At 28.5% G+C, this 22,322-nt stretch overlaps 1 protein-coding gene across 1 annotated transcript in view; it reads left to right on the top strand.

Annotated features, from left to right (window-relative positions):
* LOC145248747 (uncharacterized) overlaps positions 1-22,322 on the top strand; it is a 199,072-nt gene that overhangs the window by 103,638 nt on the left and 73,112 nt on the right. Inside the window, exons 8-10 of the mRNA XM_080110392.1 lie at positions 1,360-1,396; positions 2,999-3,267; positions 6,599-6,753. Of these exons, the coding sequence (XP_079966518.1) occupies positions 1,360-1,396; positions 2,999-3,267; positions 6,599-6,753 (461 nt within the window). The remainder of the gene's footprint in view (positions 1-1,359; positions 1,397-2,998; positions 3,268-6,598; positions 6,754-22,322) is intronic.

The following is a 22,322-nucleotide window of genomic DNA, read 5'->3' as shown; positions in this document are numbered from 1 at the left end:
CCCAAGTTTCCTTTTCAAAATATTGAAATTTGAGTGCTTTCTTACATTGCTTATCTTTGAAACAACACATTTCGGGTAAAAACATTATTACATCAGGACTCTATGGATAAATTTATCTTTAGTTGACCTTTGACAACTAAATATTTTCGTTTACTAGCCAAATAGAAAAGTTACTAGCCAAAACCACATGATTTTTAGAATATGACATCTTCGTTCTGTGACGAGTATACATCATAAAGATTTTTCTGTATATTTTTAAATAAGTGCAATTCTACAATGCAACAAATTTTATGTGGATACTTGAAGGTATAAACATTCTGTTTTCTTCAAATGTTTTTTTAAACAGCATTCATTAAAAAGAGTATATAGTTCTATCAAACTTTTATTGTTTAAATAATTTAACCTTGTTCATTTTATTAAAAGAAAAAGCTGAAAAGATATTTTTCATTCAGTAGTGAGCTTTGGAAGATTGTCAGTGAAAGAAATGCAATCGCCAAAAGATAAACGTTTCATTATTTCTAGTCATTACTTTGAAAAATCACTCGCAAATGCGACTGTTTCACTCGCAATGTAGAGCCCTGTACATACTTGTGTGTCATGATAAAATTAGTATAAATTCCAAAAATTATGAAAAATGATCCAATAAAATATAATTACAAGTAAAATAAGAATTTATTGGATTATTGAATTTTATATAGTTTTATTGTGGATGAGTTGTGCGACAAATTCTGTATAACAAACAAGGTAGGTAACCCTTGACTTTAATTGACAAAATAAGGATCTGCCATTTTTAAACTAACTCATTTCAGAATGTAATTGCGGATGATTTTTTGTTAAAAATACATCTAAACACTTCAACTAGATCGTTTTTTGTAATTTTTGGAATTCATACTAATTTCAATATGACATGCAAGTATGTAATGTTTTCACCTGAAATGTGTTGGTTTAAAAGATCACCAATATAAACAGGAAGTGAAATTTGAAAAATGCTTTTGTCCAATTTTCTAGTTTTCTTTTGAAACTTGAATATAATAATACATTTTGTCTGTTTCAGTATCTATATAAACAGATTGAGATGTACTCTCAATTTATATAAAATCATATATTTCTAACCAGCATGTTTTGGAATTCCCTCCCTATCTCCTGCTTCCCTGACTGCACTAATTTGCAAAGACTTGCAGAGATTTAAATGTAATATCAGCAGACATTTAGCTGCTCAACTCCCTACATAGTCTATTTACGCCCAAGTGGCAATGTACTCTTTTAATGTGAATAAGAAAATCGTGTTTAAGGTATTCAATAATTTTTGTTTGTCTCAAAAATGTTAATTAAAAATTTGAATTTCATTTTCTTTTTCAGTTTGCTTTGAAACAGTTTTCTTACGAAGAACTGAAAGGTAAAATAAAACTTTTCTCTTCATGCATTGTTAATTTTTTTTTTATGTTTCTCAATTTTTGAGGTGAACATTGATTATTCATATTATTTGGATTCTTTGGACTACTATTCTCATCTGTTATTTTCACAATTTTCATCCAAAACCCTTGATATTCTTTTGGTGTATTCTGTCGAACTCCAGGATCTGCACCTAATTTCAAACAAAACCCTTTATGTATCTAGAATCTCTGTCAGCCATAACTGACAAATGTTGTAAGTAATTCACAATAACATTTTAACTGCTGTCTGCACTAAGGATTTAACCTTCAACCTCCAGAAGAGTAACTTTAAAACAGAATTCAGAATTTCGTCAAGTACTTTAACCATTATGTCTTGGGTTCTTGCGGACAATTCTAGTATGAAATCTTGAACCTATTTTGTTTTCTAGATAAGTTTTACAATATATATATATGGAACGTTTTTGTTTTTATTTTTTGAGAGTTGGTGTGAGATCAACACTGCTGGGAAGCCATTAATTAACATACTGTTTTGTTTTTAAGTCCCTCAAACAGTGTTTCATAGTAAACAATTGATGATCCCTGCAATAACATTAGGACGAGGGTAGTCTTGAAAGCAAATTAATACAGTGCTTGCAAGACTAACTAGGAAAATATTTTTTCAAGAAACGACTAATAATTATATATACACGTAAAGACACTAATGTTTCATGCTTTTGCGATCATCAATACAAGAAGTGATAATTACTGCCGATTGAAGGATTTAAAAAAATTAAATGTTCCAAAATTAAATAATGTTGTCATATCAACTAAAACATCATTGTAAATAGATTCCATAACTGGATATTTTAGCATGTTAAAAATATGTGCAAAAGTTATAGCCTGTTGACTTATAATAAGTGCTTTATGCCAAATTGATGGTTGAATGTGGTTAAATTTGTGCTCATTTCTGCACTAAATACTAATCCCTGTTACTCCCTTACGTTGCATTGAAAAGATACCATAATACTTAGTTCATTGCACCTTAAAACAAAGGTGCATACAAAATTTCAGCCAGCTCAGTCCCATTGTTTCTGAAAAAATGTGGAACAGGCAGACAGACTAATAGAAATATAAAGTAGACCATATTATTGTTATTCAGTACTCACTAAGAGTTCGCACACAGGTTGTCATCAGTGATTGCTCACTTAGAGTAACCAGAGGTGTTCCCTGGAGTCTGAGTGACAAGTATCCTTTACTTTCCAAATCTCACTACCTATTTTCATAAGCACTATAAATGATTTTGCATCATTGCAACAGTAGCTTACCATTGATTTCTTATTGGCAATTCTGGGATTTGCATGACAATAAACATTCCAATATTCTCTCCGCATCCTATCAACCGAAGTCTAGTTAGTGCTCTGCTTCCTTGATCTTTCTATCCTCCTTGATCCTTCATCATTCTTTTGTATGATTTCGGAGCTGGGGGTAGTTCATGTTTCAGTTCTTGTTATTTTTAGTAGTAGTAGTAGTAGTTGTAATAGAATTATTTTATTATTAGTAGTAGTAGTATTCATTTTATTATTTTTATTATATTTCAATGGAAAATGTGCTTTTCTTTCTTTCAGGAGTAGACGAATGTGTTTTAAGACAACGGACACTTTTTTCAGTACCTATCACGACTTCTCAGGCTGCAATATCAATTTCTGTCAAAGACAAAAAACCTGCTACAAAAGTTCTTTGTTCTTCTCTCCAGGCGGATCAAAAGGATGATGACGACGACGACGACGACGACAAAGAAGTCGCACTCATAAAATTTGTTGAATATTTTGTTTATTTTATCGCTCTTTTGTCACTGTTGTTGCATATTCACCGTTTACTGAGTTGGCGGCCATATTGAGTTAATCTCCTCCTCCATTACAATCAGCACCTGAACATTTACATTTAAATCCATCATTTCTTTTACTTGCTGTATAATACGTTTCCTCTCCGCAGATACATGTCTCTAAAGAAGATAAGTCTTTGAGACTAAAAAGTTAATAATATTTTGGTCCAAAGTTTAAAAATATATATATACATATTGCGCAGATTCAATGTATTCACATCCTTTTTGGAGAAATCAATTTAAAAAGTTGAAAGTCTTATCGTCTCCACTTGTTTTGAAAGGAGTTCTCAAAAAAAAAAAAATGAAAGCAAAAACATTGTCCAAAATAACGGTAATGAACAAATGCCAAATTCTTTTTAGCTTGCAGTTAAAAGTGGATACACCAGTTCTCCTTATGTGACAAAAGTTGAATGATGTTTGCTTTGGTTACCATTTGGGAGAATACATGACTAATGTGTATAAATTAATAGCATTCTAATTAGTGACAGACTTGCAGCATGTAAAGAGTTTGTCTATGTCATTCAGTACATTTACTATTACAATGCAATCAACTCATTTCAACTGAATTTTATTTGTCAATATACGATCAAGTTTAACTAAAAGATTTTTTTTTAAGTAGATACACCAGTTTTCCTTACTTGACCAAAGTTAAGTGATGTTAGCTTTGGTTACTACTTAGATGGGTAACCATATGGGACAATGCTTGACTTATGTTTATGAATTGAGAGCAACCTTGTTGGGAGTTGTCTAATTGGTGACAAACTTGTATCGTGTAAGAGGTTTGTCTTTGTCAATTATGTTTAACTATATAATGGAAGATAAGTACTGGTCCACTAAAAACCTTAACTTTTATTGTTTTTTTAAATGATTTTTAAATTAAATCTGATGAAAATAAATTCTGACACAGAAATAAACTGCTAGACTTTTACCTAATTAGAGTATATGAACTTTCTCCATCTATAGCAGGCATTGTTAATTCAAATGTCAAAATCCTGACCCATGCACTTTCAATAAGAAGGATCATCTGAATAATCGACTGATAAATCTGAGCTTTTATGCCTTATCACAGGATGAGGCCACAGAGTTGTAGGTCAATGAAACCATGCTGAACGTTGTTAATTCGGACGTTGATGTCTTTATACCTTGATCTGTGAACTTTTAATAATGGTTAGTGTTCACCAATGGGCTGAAGGATAGGGTTCAATCTTCACTCGACTTATGCTACAGTCAACCACTTTTTACACTTTTTAATCTAAAAGTTACCGTAATGCACATGCTTGGAGGGAATAGCTAATCTGATAAGCATTTTAAGATTCAGTCGTCTTCTATGGTAGATTATGGTGAATTTCTAATAAATTATTCCAAATATTCCATTTTTTGTTTATTTTGAATATATTATTTCATGTTTCTGAGTTTTTCAGATGAGGATTGATAAATTGGATTATTCAAACTACTGTTTGAGTGTTATTCTCACAGCTTTCAAGTCGGTGTACCTCCGACCTTTGGACGTATCTTGTCAACTTCTGGAATTTTTCTGTTGAACTCTGACAGAATGTGAGCATGCTTCACTTGTGGATTAAAGAGTTTGGTTTGAAATTCTGTACATCTCAAGTTTGACAGAAAGATTGCTGAGTTTGATAAGATACATTTGAAGAAGGTCGGAGGTTACATCAACTGAAATGTTGTGAAAATGTCAGGGATGTGAGTTTTTCGCTTGTCAATAGAATTTTGTTTTATGATTTCAGCCAAACTGCTTAATTTTTTTTCATCACTATTATTTCTTTCTCACTTTTTCTAATTTTTTCCAGTTTTTCTCTCTCTTCCTCTTAGAGTTCTCTTGACGTTTATTTTACTGTGAAGACTAAAACTTCAAATGATTCATAACTGGGGTAAAGGAAGTTAGATGATTCATAAAAAAAAAAATGACTTTCTGTTTTCTTCCTCTGTATACAGATTCAGTATTTTTGTCTTAATTTTGACTTTCATAGTTACAACCAGAATTGTTTTTAGAAGGAAAGTTTTTTGATTCTGAATTAATAATTCGTATCTCTAGGGAGAAATCAATTTCATGATTCTGAAATTTTGAGATGAGGATTGATTATTTGTATTCTTGGAACTACTGTTCTCAATTGAAGTGTTATTTCCATGTTTTCATTGATTATAACCTCTGACCTTCTTCAAATGTATCTGATCGAACTCAGTAATCTTTCTGTTGAACTTAGAAATCTGCACAGAATTTAAAATAGAACCATTATTTGATTCCCTGGATAACATGCTCTCATTTTGTTAGTCATGACTAGGTAGAAGTCTTAATTAGCAATTGCATTTTAAGTGACACCGGCATCGAATATTGAACCTTTAAGTGGATGAAGTATTTAGTAAAATTCAGTGTGAGCGACACTCAGAATACACTTGCAAATTGCTTAGACCTTCTACCCAGCTATGGCTAATTGAACAAAATAATGCTACCTCCTGTGGATTAAATAAAGGAGTCTGAAATTCAATGCAAATTTGGGAGTTGTTTTGGAAGAATTTTTTTGTTCTCCCCTCTCCACACATGCGCGCACACACACACATATGGGGAAGCTGGTTGGGAAATCCATTCGATTTCGGTTTTATTTGACATTGAACACTCACATCCGTTTAATGTTCTCATTATATGGAAACATCCAAAATTCATTGATTATAAATTTGCTACATTTTATCCAAACTCTCAGTCAAAACAAAATATTTTTTTCTTCATGCAATGTTCAACATGTGATAGATATATTTATATATATACGTACATATATACAGAGATCTGTGTCTGTTTCGTATTTGATTTTTTTGTTTTCTTTTTGCCATTTTAGTTTGAGGAATTGGTGCAGCACATGTTCATTTTTAAAGAAAATGTTTTCTCTAATCCAAATGATTCACATAAAAGTTCAACCATAAACGAAAAATACAATTTAAAGAATCGTAATTTAATTTTCGATTAAATACTTTATTCATTATAATTTCTTTTTGATGATTTGTATATTTCGATAAAAAAAAAGATAACAATGACTGATTTCAGCCTTTTCTTTTGATATTTTATTTTGGGGTAATAATGCATATATTAATATCTAAAGAATATAAATGTTTACTATGCTTTTTAACCGTTTGGTGAAGATCAGTAAATAGGAACTATAAATTAACCGGACTTGTATCTAACTCTGCTCCCTTGGGGAGTCAAGTAACTATTGCTGTCATCCAAATTAGTCATGTAAATGAAAAATACAATTTTTAATGTTGTAATTTAATTTTCTGTTTAAATATTTTAGTTGTTATCATTTTTTATGAATTGTATATTTTGAATAAAAAGATAAAAATGAATGATTTCAGCGTTCTTGTTTTTCTTCCCCTTTTTCTTGATACTTATGTTAATGGGAGAGTTGAAGCTTTACCTACAAAATCAAGATGTGACAAAATCGCGTATTTACTCATCCAAACAAATTCTGGTTTTGAAAGTCCTCTGAAGTAAACTGTTTTAGTTAATTTGAAGACCCAGATGAAGTACATTCCTTTATTGAATCTGAAAACCCTGTTAATATTATCTTCTTTACTAAATCTATTACGACCCTTGCTGCTTTCATTCTGTAATATCATGTAGTTTAATTACGTCTATTTTCATTTATTGAGATTGTCGGACTGACTTCCTCATCTTGGTTGTTATAGTCACAACGTTCTGGCCGTTTTGCCCTCCGGCCTTCATCAGGTGTTTTGTATCGAACTAGGGAACCGTTTGTTAGGAGTCTCGAACCCAACCCTTTATTATTATTACGGGGTACCGTGTTCGGACTCCAGCTAGTGACATATGGCCGAATGGTCCTAAACGTTGTATCAAAGTTTACAGTTACCCAAAGGTGCCGAGTTCAATCCTGAACGAAGGCAGTGAAAAGTAACATTCAAAACAGAATCAGCAACTGTGTGCCAGAGCGTAGCTGGAGTCCGAACACGGTACCCCCGTAATAATAATAAAGGGTTGGCTTCGAGACTCCTAACAAACGGTTCCCCAGTTCGATACAAAATACCTATTTTATTTATGTGAAAAATTAATATTTTTTAACTATATTAAATTTACAATCTTTTATGTTCTTTTCTATTTATTTATACAATTTGATAACAGATTATTTGATTAATTTTACTTTATTATATTTAAAAAAAGTTACATTCAATATTTCTGTAAATAATCATTTAAAAAAAATGTAAATTAAAATATTTACAGATATTCTTATATTAAAAAGAAATTACTTTCAATATTATGTCTTGGTCTACATTTCTGGCGGAATTTTCAAATTAACGAACACCTTATTTGAAATTTGAACTCATTTTGAAAGGGAAATAACTATTTTTTACTAATATAAAATATGATAAACGTTTTTTACATCCGCACTTAGCCACATTCCATTGAAACACTGCTAAGGAGAAGCAGCTCTTACTAATCTTAAATATAATAAATGCACACACATATCCTTCATTTAGCAGTGTTTCAAAGGAATATATCCAAAAGAAAATCCTAGCTTTTACTAATCTTCAAAAGAATAAACATACCCTTATAGGATCTATTTATTGGCGTTTTAATAGGCTGTATCAAATGAAAATAACTAGCTTTTAATAATCTTAAATATAATAAATGAACACTTATACACTCTATTTAGGGGCATTTCAATGGAATACATCTATATATTGGAAATACATGCTTTATTTCGAAGCATTTCAATTGAATACATCCAATGGAAGTAACTGGCTTTTACTAAACTTGTATAAGCGCACACTTATAAACTCTTTAGAAACCTTTCAACAGAATATATGCTAGGATAGAAATATGAATATAAATAATAAACACACACTTATATGCTTTATTTAGTGGCATCTCCAAGGAATATATGACAGGGAAATAGCAAGCTTTTACTAATCTTTATGATGAAAGACTCAGACCTTTTTAGCAGTGTCTCAAGGGAATATATCCAAAGGAAATATCAAGCTTATACTAATCTTAAATATAATAAATGCATACTTATATGCTCTATTTAGAAACCTTTCAACAGAATATATATTTTAAGGAAAGCAGTAGCTCTTACCATTTTTGGAGTAGTTTTAACAAGCATACAAATTACTGTGAACTTTACAGAACTTTGCACTCGATGAGTTTTCGTAATTTTTGGATATATTACTATTTCGACATGAAAATTAACTTCGTATCGAGGTTGGTTGGGGCTTTCTTCTGATATACACCGAGACGACGGTCTCATGACAATCATCTCGGTCTTGTTCTATTTTAAGTCTCAACACTTGTTTTGTTCCGAAGTAAATAAACGCTTTAAAATAAGTTAAAACATGAAAAACTTCCCAGATGAATATCAAGGGAGATAATTAAAAAGTCAGAGTTATCTCCCTTAAAGAAACCTAATGAAAATATACTTAGAAATTTATATTTAAATATAATATATATATATATATATATATATATATATATATATATAAAGTCTCCTACAAGAGAGATAATAAAAATAAGAGTTATCTACCTTTAGGAACCATATGAAAATATATTTAAAATGTATATATATATATATCTATTGTTAAAATATCAAGATACTTAGAAGAAAGATTCGGAAACATAGCTAAAATATCGAGATATTTAGAAGTAAGATACAAAGAAGAAAGTATGTTTGTTAAAAACTACTTCAAAAATGCTGTTTGATTTTAAGTGTCGTTTAAAGACAAAACCAATATTAAGTATTTAATTGTCATGTCGAAATTAGTAATATATCCAAACATTACGAAAACTCATCAAGTGCAGAGTTCTTTATAGTTCAAAGGCGGGGGGGAAGCCATTGATGTTTGTACGCACTAAGTTTTTGACTTTTTGGTAAAAATCTCACGCTTTTTGACCGTTTCCGGCTTGACCCTTGACCTTGGTTTTTGAGTGTGACCTTGACCCCTGATCTTTGGCCTTTATGCACACGTGACGTTGACCTGTGGGAACGAGGGGGAGGTGGGGAGAAGCCATTGATGTTTGTACGCAATAAGTTTTTGACTTTTTGGTAAAAATCTCACGCTTTTTGACCGTTTCCGGCTTGACCCTTGACCTTGACCTTTGTTTATGAGTGTGACCTTTAATCATTCATCTGTTATTTTTAATGTTTCCTATCTAATCGTAAGCTTTTAAGGCTATTCTTTGGTATTTTTTGATGATTTTCTTTGATTTAGACATAAAATCAATACAAAATTAATACCTTGAAAAATTGGAAAATTTTCATGTCCTCAAAGGTGAAAGAATGTGGTGATTCTGGAATCATTCATCTGTTATTTTTAATGTTTCCTATCTAATCGAAAGCTTTTTATGCTATTCTTTGGTATTTTTTGATGATTTTCTTTGATTTAGACATAAAATCAATACAAAATTAATACCTTGAAAAATTGGAAAATTTTCATGTCCTCAAAGGTGAAAGAATGTGGTGATTCTGGAATCATTCATCTGTTATTTTTAATGTTTCCTATCTAATCGAAAGCTTTTTATGCTATTCTTTGGTATTTTTTGATGATTTTCTTTGATTTAGACATAAAATCAATACAAAATTAATACCTTGAAAAATTGGAAAATTTTCATGTCCTCAAAGGTGAAAGAATGTGGTGATTCTGGAATCATTCATCTGTTATTTTTAATGTTTCCTATCTAATCGAAAGCTTTTTATGCTATTCTTTGGTATTTTTTGATGATTTTCTTTGATTTAGACATAAAATAAATACAAAATTAATACCTGTAAAAATTGGAAAATTTTCATGTCCTCAAAGGTGAAAGAATGTGGTGATTCTGGAATCATTCATCTGTTATTTTTAATGTTTCCTATCGAATCGAAAGCTTTTAATGCTATTCTTTGGTATTTTTGGGTGATTTTCTTTGATTAAGACATAAAATAAATACAAAATTAATACCTTGAAAAATTGGAAAATTTTCATGTCCTCAAAGGTGAAAGAATGTGGTGATTCTGGAATCATTCATCTGTTATTTTTAATGTTTCCTATCGAATCGAAAGCTTTTAATGCTATTCTTTGGTATTTTTTGATGATTTTCTTTGATTTAGACATAAAATAAATACAAAATTAATACCTTGAAAAATTGGAAAATTTTCATGTCCTCAAAGGTGAAAGAATGTGGTGATTCTGGAATCATTCATCTGTTATTTTTAATGTTTCCTATCGAATCGAAAGCTTTTAATGCTATTCTTTGGTATTTTTGGGTGATTTTCTTTGATTTAGACATAAAATAAATACAAAATTAATACCTTGAAAAATTGGAAAATTTTCATGTCCTCAAAGGTGAAAGAATGTGGTGATTCTGGAATCATTCATCTGTTATTTTTAATGTTTCCTATCGAATCGAAAGCTTTTAATGCTATTCTTTGGTATTTTTTGATGATTTTCTTTGATTTAGACATAAAATAAATACAAAATTAATACCTGTAAAAATTGGAAAATTTTCATGTCCTCAAAGGTGAAAGAATGTGGTGATTCTGGAATCATTCATCTGTTATTTTTAATGTTTCCTATCGAATCGAAAGCTTTTAATGCTATTCTTTGGTATTTTTTGATGATTTTCTTTGATTTAGACATAAAATAAATACAAAATTAATACCTTGAAAAATTGGAAAATTTTCATGTCCTCAAAGGTGAAAGAATGTGGTGATTCTGGAATCATTCATCTGTTATTTTTAATGTTTCCTATCGAATCGAAAGCTTTTAATGCTATTCTTTGGTATTTTTTGATGATTTTCTTTGATTTAGACATAAAATAAATACAAAATTAATACCTTGAAAAATTGGAAAATTTTCATGTCCTCAAAGGTGAAAGAATGTGGTGATTCTGGAATCATTCATCTGTTATTTTTAATGTTTCCTATCGAATCGAAAGCTTTTAATGCTATTCTTTGGTATTTTTGGGTGATTTTCTTTGATTTAGACATAAAATAAATACAAAATTAATACCTTGAAAAATTGGAAAATTTTCATGTCCTCAAAGGTGAAAGAATGTGGTGATTCTGGAATCATTCATCTGTTATTTTTAATGTTTCCTATCGAATCGAAAGCTTTTAATGCTATTCTTTGGTATTTTTTGATGATTTTCTTTGATTTAGACATAAAATAAATACAAAATTTATACCTTGAAAAATTGGAAAATTTTCATGTCCTCAAAGGTGAAAGAATGTGGTGATTCTGGAATCATTCATCTGTTATTTTTAATGTTTCCTATCGAATCGAAAGCTTTTAATACTATTCTTTGGTATTTTTTGATGATTTTCTTTGATTTAGACATAAAATAAATACAAAATTAATACCTTGAAAAATTGGAAAATTTTCATGTCCTCAAAGGTGAAAGAATGTGGTGATTCTGGAATCATTCATCTGTTATTTTTAATGTTTCCTATCGAATCGAAAGCTTTTAATGCTATTCTTTGGTATTTTTTGATGATTTTCTTTGATTTAGACATAAAATAAATACAAAATTAATACCTTGAAAAATTGGAAAATTTTCATGTCCTCAAAGGTGAAAGAATGTGGTGATTCTGGAATCATTCATCTGTTATTTTTAATGTTTCCTATCGAATCGAAAGCTTTTAATGCTATTCTTTGGTATTTTTTGATGATTTTCTTTGATTTAGACATAAAATAAATACAAAATTAATACCTTGAAAAATTGGAAAATTTTCATGTCCTCAAAGGTGAAAGAATGTGGTGATTCTGGAATCATTCATCTGTTATTTTTAATGTTTCCTATCGAATCGAAAGCTTTTAATGCTATTCTTTGGTATTTTTGGGTGATTTTCTTTGATTTAGACATAAAATAAATACAAAATTAATACCTTGAAAAATTGGAAAATTTTCATGTCCTCAAAGGTGAAAGAATGTGGTGATTCTGGAATCATTCATCTGTTATTTTTAATGTTTCCTATCGAATCGAAAGCTTTTAATGCTATTCTTTGGTATTTTTTGATGATTTTCTTTGATTTAGACATAAAATAAATACAAAATTTATACCTTGAAAAATTGGAAAATTTTCATGTCCTCAAAGGTGAAAGAATGTGGTGATTCTGGAATCATTCATCTGTTATTTTTAATGTTTCCTATCGAATCGAAAGCTTTTAATGCTATTCTTTGGTATTTTTTGATGATTTTCTTTGATTTAGACATAAAATAAATACAAAATTAATACCTGTAAAAATTGGAAAATTTTCATGTCCTCAAAGGTGAAAGAATGTGGTGATTCTGGAATCATTCATCTGTTATTTTTAATGTTTCCTATCGAATCGAAAGCTTTTAATGCTATTCTTTGGTATTTTTGGGTGATTTTCTTTGATTTAGACATAAAATAAATACAAAATTAATACCTTGAAAAATTGGAAAATTTTCATGTCCTCAAAGGTGAAAGAATGTGGTGATTCTGGAATCATTCATCTGTTATTTTTAATGTTTCCTATCGAATCGAAAGCTTTTAATGCTATTCTTTGGTATTTTTTGATGATTTTCTTTGATTTAGACATAAAATAAATACAAAATTAATACCTTGAAAAATTGGAAAATTTTCATGTCCTCAAAGGTGAAAGAATGTGGTGATTCTGGAATCATTCATCTGTTATTTTTAATGTTTCCTATCGAATCGAAAGCTTTTAATGCTATTCTTTGGTATTTTTTGATGATTTTCTTTGATTTAGACATAAAATAAATACAAAATTTATACCTTGAAAAATTGGAAAATTTTCATGTCCTCAAAGGTGAAAGAATGTGGTGATTCTGGAATCATTCATCTGTTATTTTTAATGTTTCCTATCGAATCGAAAGCTTTTAATGCTATTCTTTGGTATTTTTTGATGATTTTCTTTGATTTAGACATAAAATAAATACAAAATTAATACCTTGAAAAATTGGAAAATTTTCATGTCCTCAAAGGTGAAAGAATGTGGTGATTCTGGAATCATTCATCTGTTATTTTTAATGTTTCCTATCGAATCGAAAGCTTTTAATGCTATTCTTTGGTATTTTTTGATGATTTTCTTTGATTTAGACATAAAATAAATACAAAATTAATACCTTGAAAAATTGGAAAATTTTCATGTCCTCAAAGGTGAAAGAATGTGGTGATTCTGGAATCATTCATCTGTTATTTTTAATGTTTCCTATCGAATCGAAAGCTTTTAATGCTATTCTTTGGTATTTTTTGATGATTTTCTTTGATTTAGACATAAAATAAATACAAAATTAATACCTTGAAAAATTGGAAAATTTTCATGTCCTCAAAGGTGAAAGAATGTGGTGATTCTGGAATCATTCATCTGTTATTTTTAATGTTTCCTATCGAATCGAAAGCTTTTAATGCTATTCTTTGGTATTTTTGGGTGATTTTCTTTGATTTAGACATAAAATAAATACAAAATTAATACCTTGAAAAATTGGAAAATTTTCATGTCCTCAAAGGTGAAAGAATGTGGTGATTCTGGAATCATTCATCTGTTATTTTTAATGTTTCCTATCGAATCGAAAGCTTTTAATGCTATTCTTTGGTATTTTTTGATGATTTTCTTTGATTTAGACATAAAATAAATACAAAATTTATACCTTGAAAAATTGGAAAATTTTCATGTCCTCAAAGGTGAAAGAATGTGGTGATTCTGGAATCATTCATCTGTTATTTTTAATGTTTCCTATCGAATCGAAAGCTTTTAATGCTATTCTTTGGTATTTTTTGATGATTTTCTTTGATTTAGACATAAAATAAATACAAAATTAATACCTGTAAAAATTGGAAAATTTTCATGTCCTCAAAGGTGAAAGAATGTGGTGATTCTGGAATCATTCATCTGTTATTTTTAATGTTTCCTATCGAATCGAAAGCTTTTAATGCTATTCTTTGGTATTTTTGGGTGATTTTCTTTGATTAAGACATAAAATAAATACAAAATTAATACCTTGAAAAATTGGAAAATTTTCATGTCCTCAAAGGTGAAAGAATGTGGTGATTCTGGAATCATTCATCTGTTATTTTTAATGTTTCCTATCGAATCGAAAGCTTTTAATGCTATTCTTTGGTATTTTTTGATGATTTTCTTTGATTTAGGCATAAAATAAATACAAAATTAATACCTTGAAAAATTGGAAAATTTTCATGTCCTCAAAGGTGAAAGAATGTGGTGATTCTGGAATCATTCATCTGTTATTTTTAATGTTTCCTATCGAATCGAAAGCTTTTAATGCTATTCTTTGGTATTTTTGGGTGATTTTCTTTGATTTAGACATAAAATAAATACAAAATTAATACCTTGAAAAATTGGAAAATTTTCATGTCCTCAAAGGTGAAAGAATGTGGTGATTCTGGAATCATTCATCTGTTATTTTTAATGTTTCCTATCGAATCGAAAGCTTTTAATGCTATTCTTTGGTATTTTTTGATGATTTTCTTTGATTTAGACATAAAATAAATACAAAATTAATACCTGTAAAAATTGGAAAATTTTCATGTCCTCAAAGGTGAAAGAATGTGGTGATTCTGGAATCATTCATCTGTTATTTTGAATGTTTCCTATCGAATCGAAAGCTTTTAATGCTATTCTTTGGTATTTTTTGATGATTTTCTTTGATTTAGACATAAAATAAATACAAAATTAATACCTTGAAAAATTGGAAAATTTTCATGTCCTCAAAGGTGAAAGAATGTGGTGATTCTGGAATCATTCATCTGTTATTTTTAATGTTTCCTATCGAATCGAAAGCTTTTAATGCTATTCTTTGGTATTTTTTGATGATTTTCTTTGATTTAGACATAAAATAAATACAAAATTAATACCTTGAAAAATTGGAAAATTTTCATGTCCTCAAAGGTGAAAGAATGTGGTGATTCTGGAATCATTCATCTGTTATTTTTAATGTTTCCTATCGAATCGAAAGCTTTTAATGCTATTCTTTGGTATTTTTGGGTGATTTTCTTTGATTTAGACATAAAATAAATACAAAATTAATACCTGTAAAAATTGGAAAATTTTCATGTCCTCAAAGGTGAAAGAATGTGGTGATTCTGGAATCATTCATCTGTTATTTTTAATGTTTCCTATCGAATCGAAAGCTTTTAATGCTATTCTTTGGTATTTTTTGATGATTTTCTTTGATTTAGACATAAAATAAATACAAAATTTATACCTTGAAAAATTGGAAAATTTTCATGTCCTCAAAGGTGAAAGAATGTGGTGATTCTGGAATCATTCATCTGTTATTTTTAATGTTTCCTATCGAATCGAAAGCTTTTAATGCTATTCTTTGGTATTTTTTGATGATTTTCTTTGATTTAGACATAAAATAAATACAAAATTAATACCTTGAAAAATTGGAAAATTTTCATGTCCTCAAAGGTGAAAGAATGTGGTGATTCTGGAATCATTCATCTGTTATTTTTAATGTTTCCTATCGAATCGAAAGCTTTTAATGCTATTCTTTGGTATTTTTTGATGATTTTCTTTGATTTAGACATAAAATAAATACAAAATTAATACCTTGAAAAATTGGAAAATTTTCATGTCCTCAAAGGTGAAAGAATGTGGTGATTCTGGAATCATTCATCTGTTATTTTTAATGTTTCCTATCGAATCGAAAGCTTTTTATGCTATTCTTTGGTATTTTTTGATGATTTTCTTTGATTTAGACATAAAATAAATACAAAATTAATACCTGTAAAAATTGGAAAATTTTCATGTCCTCAAAGGTGAAAGAATGTGGTGATTCTGGAATCATTCATCTGTTATTTTTAATGTTTCCTATCGAATCGAAAGCTTTTAATGCTATTCTTTGGTATTTTTTGATGATTTTCTTTGATTTAGACATAAAATAAATACAAAATTAATACCTTGAAAAATTGGAAAATTTTCATGTCCTCAAAGGTGAAAGAATGTGGTGATTCTGGAATCATTCATCTGTTATTTTTAATGTTTCCTATCGAATCGAAAGCTTTTAATGCTATTCTTTGGTATTTTTTGATGATTTTCTTTGATTTAGACATAAAATAAATACAAAATTAATACCTTGAAAAATTGGAAAATTTTCATGTCCTCAAAGGTGAAAGAATGTGGTGATTCTGGAATCATTCATCTGTTATTTTTAATGTTTCCTATCGAATCGAAAGCTTTTAATGCTATTCTTTGGTATTTTTTGATGATTTTCTTTGATTTAGACATAAAATAAATACAAAATTAATACCTTGAAAAATTGGAAAATTTTCATGTCCTCAAAGGTGAAAGAATGTGGTGATTCTGGAATCATTCATCTGTTATTTTGAATGTTTCCTATCGAATCGAAAGCTTTTAATGCTATTCTTTGGTATTTTTTGATGATTTTCTTTGATTTAGACATAAAATAAATACAAAATTAATACCTGTAAAAATTGGAAAATTTTCATGTCCTCAAAGGTGAAAGAATGTGGTGATTCTGGAATCATTCATCTGTTATTTTTAATGTTTCCTATCGAATCGAAAGCTTTTAATGCTATTCTTTGGTATTTTTTGATGATTTTCTTTGATTTAGACATAAAATAAATACAAAATTAATACCTTGAAAAATTGGAAAATTTTCATGTCCTCAAAGGTGAAAGAATGTGGTGATTCTGGAATCATTCATCTGTTATTTTTAATGTTTCCTATCGAATCGAAAGCTTTTAATGCTATTCTTTGGTATTTTTTGATGATTTTCTTTGATTTAGACATAAAATAAATACAAAATTTATACCTTGAAAAATTGGAAAATTTTCATGTCCTCAAAGGTGAAAGAATGTGGTGATTCTGGAATCATTCATCTGTTATTTTGAATGTTTCCTATCAAATCGAAAGCTTTTAATGCTATTCTTTGGTATTTTTTGATGATTTTCTTTGATTTAGACATAAAATAAATACAAAATTAATACCTGTAAAAATTGGAAAATTTTCATGTCCTCAAAGGTGAAAGAATGTGGTGATTCTGGAATCATTCATCTGTTGTTTTTAATGTTTCCTATCGAATCGAAAGCTTTTAATGCTATTCTTTGGTATTTTTTGATGATTTTCTTTGATTTAGACATAAAATAAATACAAAATTAATACCTGTAAAAATTGGAAAATTTTCATGTCCTCAAAGGTGAAAGAATGTGGTGATTCTGGAATCATTCATCTGTTATTTTTAATGTTTCCTATCGAATCGAAAGCTTTTAATGCTATTCTTTGGTATTTTTGGGTGATTTTCTTTGATTTAGACATAAAATAAATACAAAATTAATACCTTGAAAAATTGGAAAATTTTCATGTCCTCAAAGGTGAAAGAATGTGGTGATTCTGGAATCATTCATCTGTTATTTTTAATGTTTCCTATCGAATCGAAAGCTTTTAATGCTATTCTTTGGTATTTTTTGATGATTTTCTTTGATTTAGACATAAAATAAATACAAAATTTATACCTTGAAAAATTGGAAAATTTTCATGTCCTCAAAGGTGAAAGAATGTGGTGATTCTGGAATCATTCATCTGTTATTTTTAATGTTTCCTATCGAATCGAAAGCTTTTAATGCTATTCTTTGGTATTTTTTGATGATTTTCTTTGATTTAGACATAAAATAAATACAAAATTAATACCTGTAAAAATTGGAAAATTTTCATGTCCTCAAAGGTGAAAGAATGTGGTGATTCTGGAATCATTCATCTGTTATTTTTAATGTTTCCTATCGAATCGAAAGCTTTTAATGCTATTCTTTGGTATTTTTGGGTGATTTTCTTTGATTTAGACATAAAATAAATACAAAATTAATACCTTGAAAAATTGGAAAATTTTCATGTCCTCAAAGGTGAAAGAATGTGGTGATTCTGGAATCATTCATCTGTTATTTTTAATGTTTCCTATCGAATCGAAAGCTTTTAATGCTATTCTTTGGTATTTTTTGATGATTTTCTTTGATTTAGACATAAAATAAATACAAAATTAATACCTTGAAAAATTGGAAAATTTTCATGTCCTCAAAGGTGAAAGAATGTGGTGATTCTGGAATCATTCATCTGTTATTTTTAATGTTTCCTATCGAATCGAAAGCTTTTAATGCTATTCTTTGGTATTTTTGGGTGATTTTCTTTGATTTAGACATAAAATAAATACAAAATTAATACCTTGAAAAATTGGAAAATTTTCATGTCCTCAAAGGTGAAAGAATGTGGTGATTCTGGAATCATTCATCTGTTATTTTTAATGTTTCCTATCGAATCGAAAGCTTTTAATGCTATTCTTTGGTATTTTTTGATGATTTTCTTTGATTTAGACATAAAATAAATACAAAATTAATACCTGTAAAAATTGGAAAATTTTCATGTCCTCAAAGGTGAAAGAATGTGGTGATTCTGGAATCATTCATCTGTTATTTTTAATGTTTCCTATCGAATCGAAAGCTTTTAATGCTATTCTTTGGTATTTTTTGATGATTTTCTTTGATTTAGACATAAAATAAATACAAAATTAATACCTTGAAAAATTGGAAAATTTTCATGTCCTCAAAGGTGAAAGAATGTGGTGATTCTGGAATCATTCATCTGTTATTTTTAATGTTTCCTATCGAATCGAAAGCTTTTAATGCTATTCTTTGGTATTTTTTGATGATTTTCTTTGATTTAGACATAAAATAAATACAAAATTAATACCTTGAAAAATTGGAAAATTTTCATGTCCTCAAAGGTGAAAGAATGTGGTGATTCTGGAATCATTCATCTGTTATTTTTAATGTTTCCTATCGAATCGAAAGCTTTTAATGCTATTCTTTGGTATTTTTGGGTGATTTTCTTTGATTTAGACATAAAATAAATACAAAATTAATACCTTGAAAAATTGGAAAATTTTCATGTCCTCAAAGGTGAAAGAATGTGGTGATTCTGGAATCATTCATCTGTTATTTTTAATGTTTCCTATCGAATCGAAAGCTTTTAATGCTATTCTTTGGTATTTTTTGATGATTTTCTTTGATTTAGACATAAAATAAATACAAAATTAATACCTTGAAAAATTGGAAAATTTTCATGTCCTCAAAGGTGAAAGAATGTGGTGATTCTGGAATCATTCATCTGTTATTTTTAATGTTTCCTATCGAATCGAAAGCTTTTAATGCTATTCTTTGGTATTTTTGGGTGATTTTCTTTGATTTAGACATAAAATAAATACAAAATTAATACCTTGAAAAATTGGAAAATTTTCATGTCCTCAAAGGTGAAAGAATGTGGTGATTCTGGAATCATTCATCTGTTATTTTTAATGTTTCCTATCGAATTGAAAGCTTTTAATGCTATTCTTTCTGTATTTTTTGATGATTTTCTTTGATTTAGACATAAAATAAATACAAAATTAATACCTTGAAAAATTGGAAAATTTTCATGTCCTCAAAGGTGAAAGAATGTGGTGATTCTGGAATCATTCATCTGTTATTTGTAATGTTTCCTATCGAATCGAAAGCTTTTAATGCTATTCTTTGGTATTTTTTGATGATTTTCTTTGATTTAGACATAAAATAAATACAAAATTAATACCTTGAAAAATTGGAAAATTTTCATGTCCTCAAAGGTGAAAGAATGTGGTGATTCTGGAATCATTCATCTGTTATTTTTAATGTTTCCTATCGAATCGAAAGCTTTTAATGCTATTCTTTGGTATTTTTTGATGATTTTCTTTGATTTAGACATAAAATAAATACAAAATTAATACCTTGAAAAATTGGAAAATTTTCATGTCCTCAAAGGTGAAAGAATGTGGTGATTCTGGAATCATTCATCTGTTATTTTTAATGTTTCCTATCGAATCGAAAGCTTTTAATGCTATTCTTTGGTATTTTTGGGTGATTTTCTTTGATTTAGACATAAAATAAATACAAAATTAATACCTTGAAAAATTGGAAAATTTTCATGTCCTCAAAGGTGAAAGAATGTGGTGATTCTGGAATCATTCATCTGTTATTTTTAATGTTTCCTATCGAATCGAAAGCTTTTAATGCTATTCTTTGGTATTTTTTGATGATTTTCTTTGATTTAGACATAAAATAAATACAAAATTAATACCTTGAAAAATTGGAAAATTTTCATGTCCTCAAAGGTGAAAGAATGTGGTGATTCTGGAATCATTCATCTGTTATTTTTAATGTTTCCTATCGAATCGAAAGCTTTTAATGCTATTCTTTGGTATTTTTGGGTGATTTTCTTTGATTTAGACATAAAATAAATACAAAATTAATACCTTGAAAAATTGGAAAATTTTCATGTCCTCAAAGGTGAAAGAATGTGGTGATTCTGGAATCATTCATCTGTTATTTTTAATGTTTCCTATCGAATCGAAAGCTTTTAATGCTATTCTTTGGTATTTTTTGATGATTTTCTTTGATTTAGACATAAAATAAATACAAAATTTATACCTTGAAAAATTGGAAAATTTTCATGTCCTCAAAGGTGAAAGAATGTGGTGATTCTGGAATCATTCATCTGTTATTTTTAATGTTTCCTATCGAATCGAAAGCTTTTAATGCTATTCTTTGGTATTTTTTGATGATTTTCTTTGATTTAGACATAAAATAAATACAAAATTAATACCTTGAAAAATTGGAAAATTTTCATGTCCTCAAAGGTGAAAGAATGTGGTGATTCTGGAATCATTCATCTGTTATTTTTAATGTTTCCTATCGAATCGAAAGCTTTTAATGCTATTCTTTGGTATTTTGGGGTGATTTTCTTTGATTTAGACATAAAATAAATACAAAATTAATACCTTGAAAAATTGGAAAATTTTCATGTCCTCAAAGGTGAAAGAATGTGGTGATTCTGGAATCATTCATCTGTTATTTTGAATGTTTCCTATCGAATCGAAAGCTTTTAATGCTATTCTTTGGTATTTTTTGATGATTTTCTTTGATTTAGACATAAAATAAATACAAAATTAATACCTGTAAAAATTGGAAAATTTTCATGTCCTCAAAGGTGAAAGAATGTGGTGATTCTGGAATCATTCATCTGTTATTTTTAATGTTTCCTATCGAATCGAAAGCTTTTAATGCTATTCTTTGGTATTTTTTGATGATTTTCTTTGATTTAGACATAAAATAAATACAAAAATAATACCTTGAAAAATTGGAAAATTTTCATGTCCTCAAAGGTGAAAGAATGTGGTGATTCTGGAATCATTCATCTGTTATTTTTAATGTTTCCTATCGAATCGAAAGCTTTTAATGCTATTCTTTGGTATTTTTTGATGATTTTCTTTGATTTAGACATAAAATAAATACAAAATTAATACCTGTAAAAATTGGAAAATTTTCATGTCCTCAAAGGTGAAAGAATGTGGTGATTCTGGAATCATTCATCTGTTATTTTTAATGTTTCCTATCGAATCGAAAGCTTTTAATGCTATTCTTTGGTATTTTTGGGTGATTTTCTTTGATTTAGACATAAAATAAATACAAAATTAATACCTTGAAAAATTGGAAAATTTTCATGTCCTCAAAGGTGAAAGAATGTGGTGATTCTGGAATCATTCATCTGTTATTTTTAATGTTTCCTATCGAATCGAAAGCTTTTAATGCTATTCTTTGGTATTTTTTGATGATTTTCTTTGATTTAGACATAAAATAAATACAAAATTTATACCTTGAAAAATTGGAAAATTTTCATGTCCTCAAAGGTGAAAGAATGTGGTGATTCTGGAATCATTCATCTGTTATTTTTAATGTTTCCTATCGAATCGAAAGCTTTTAATGCTATTCTTTGGTATTTTTTGATGATTTTCTTTGATTTAGACATAAAATAAATACAAAATTAATACCTGTAAAAATTGGAAAATTTTCATGTCCTCAAAGGTGAAAGAATGTGGTGATTCTGGAATCATTCATCTGTTATTTTTAATGTTTCCTATCGAATCGAAAGCTTTTAATGCTATTCTTTGGTATTTTTTGATGATTTTCTTTGATTTAGACATAAAATAAATACAAAATTAATACCTTGAAAAATTGGAAAATTTTCATGTCCTCAAAG

Source organism: Euprymna scolopes, chromosome 27 (assembly GCF_053919585.1).
Source record: "Euprymna scolopes isolate OS-2025 chromosome 27, ASM5391958v1, whole genome shotgun sequence".
NCBI classification, from domain to species: Eukaryota; Metazoa; Mollusca; class Cephalopoda; order Sepiida; family Sepiolidae; genus Euprymna; species Euprymna scolopes.
This window is presented reverse-complemented; position numbering and strand designations above follow the sequence as displayed.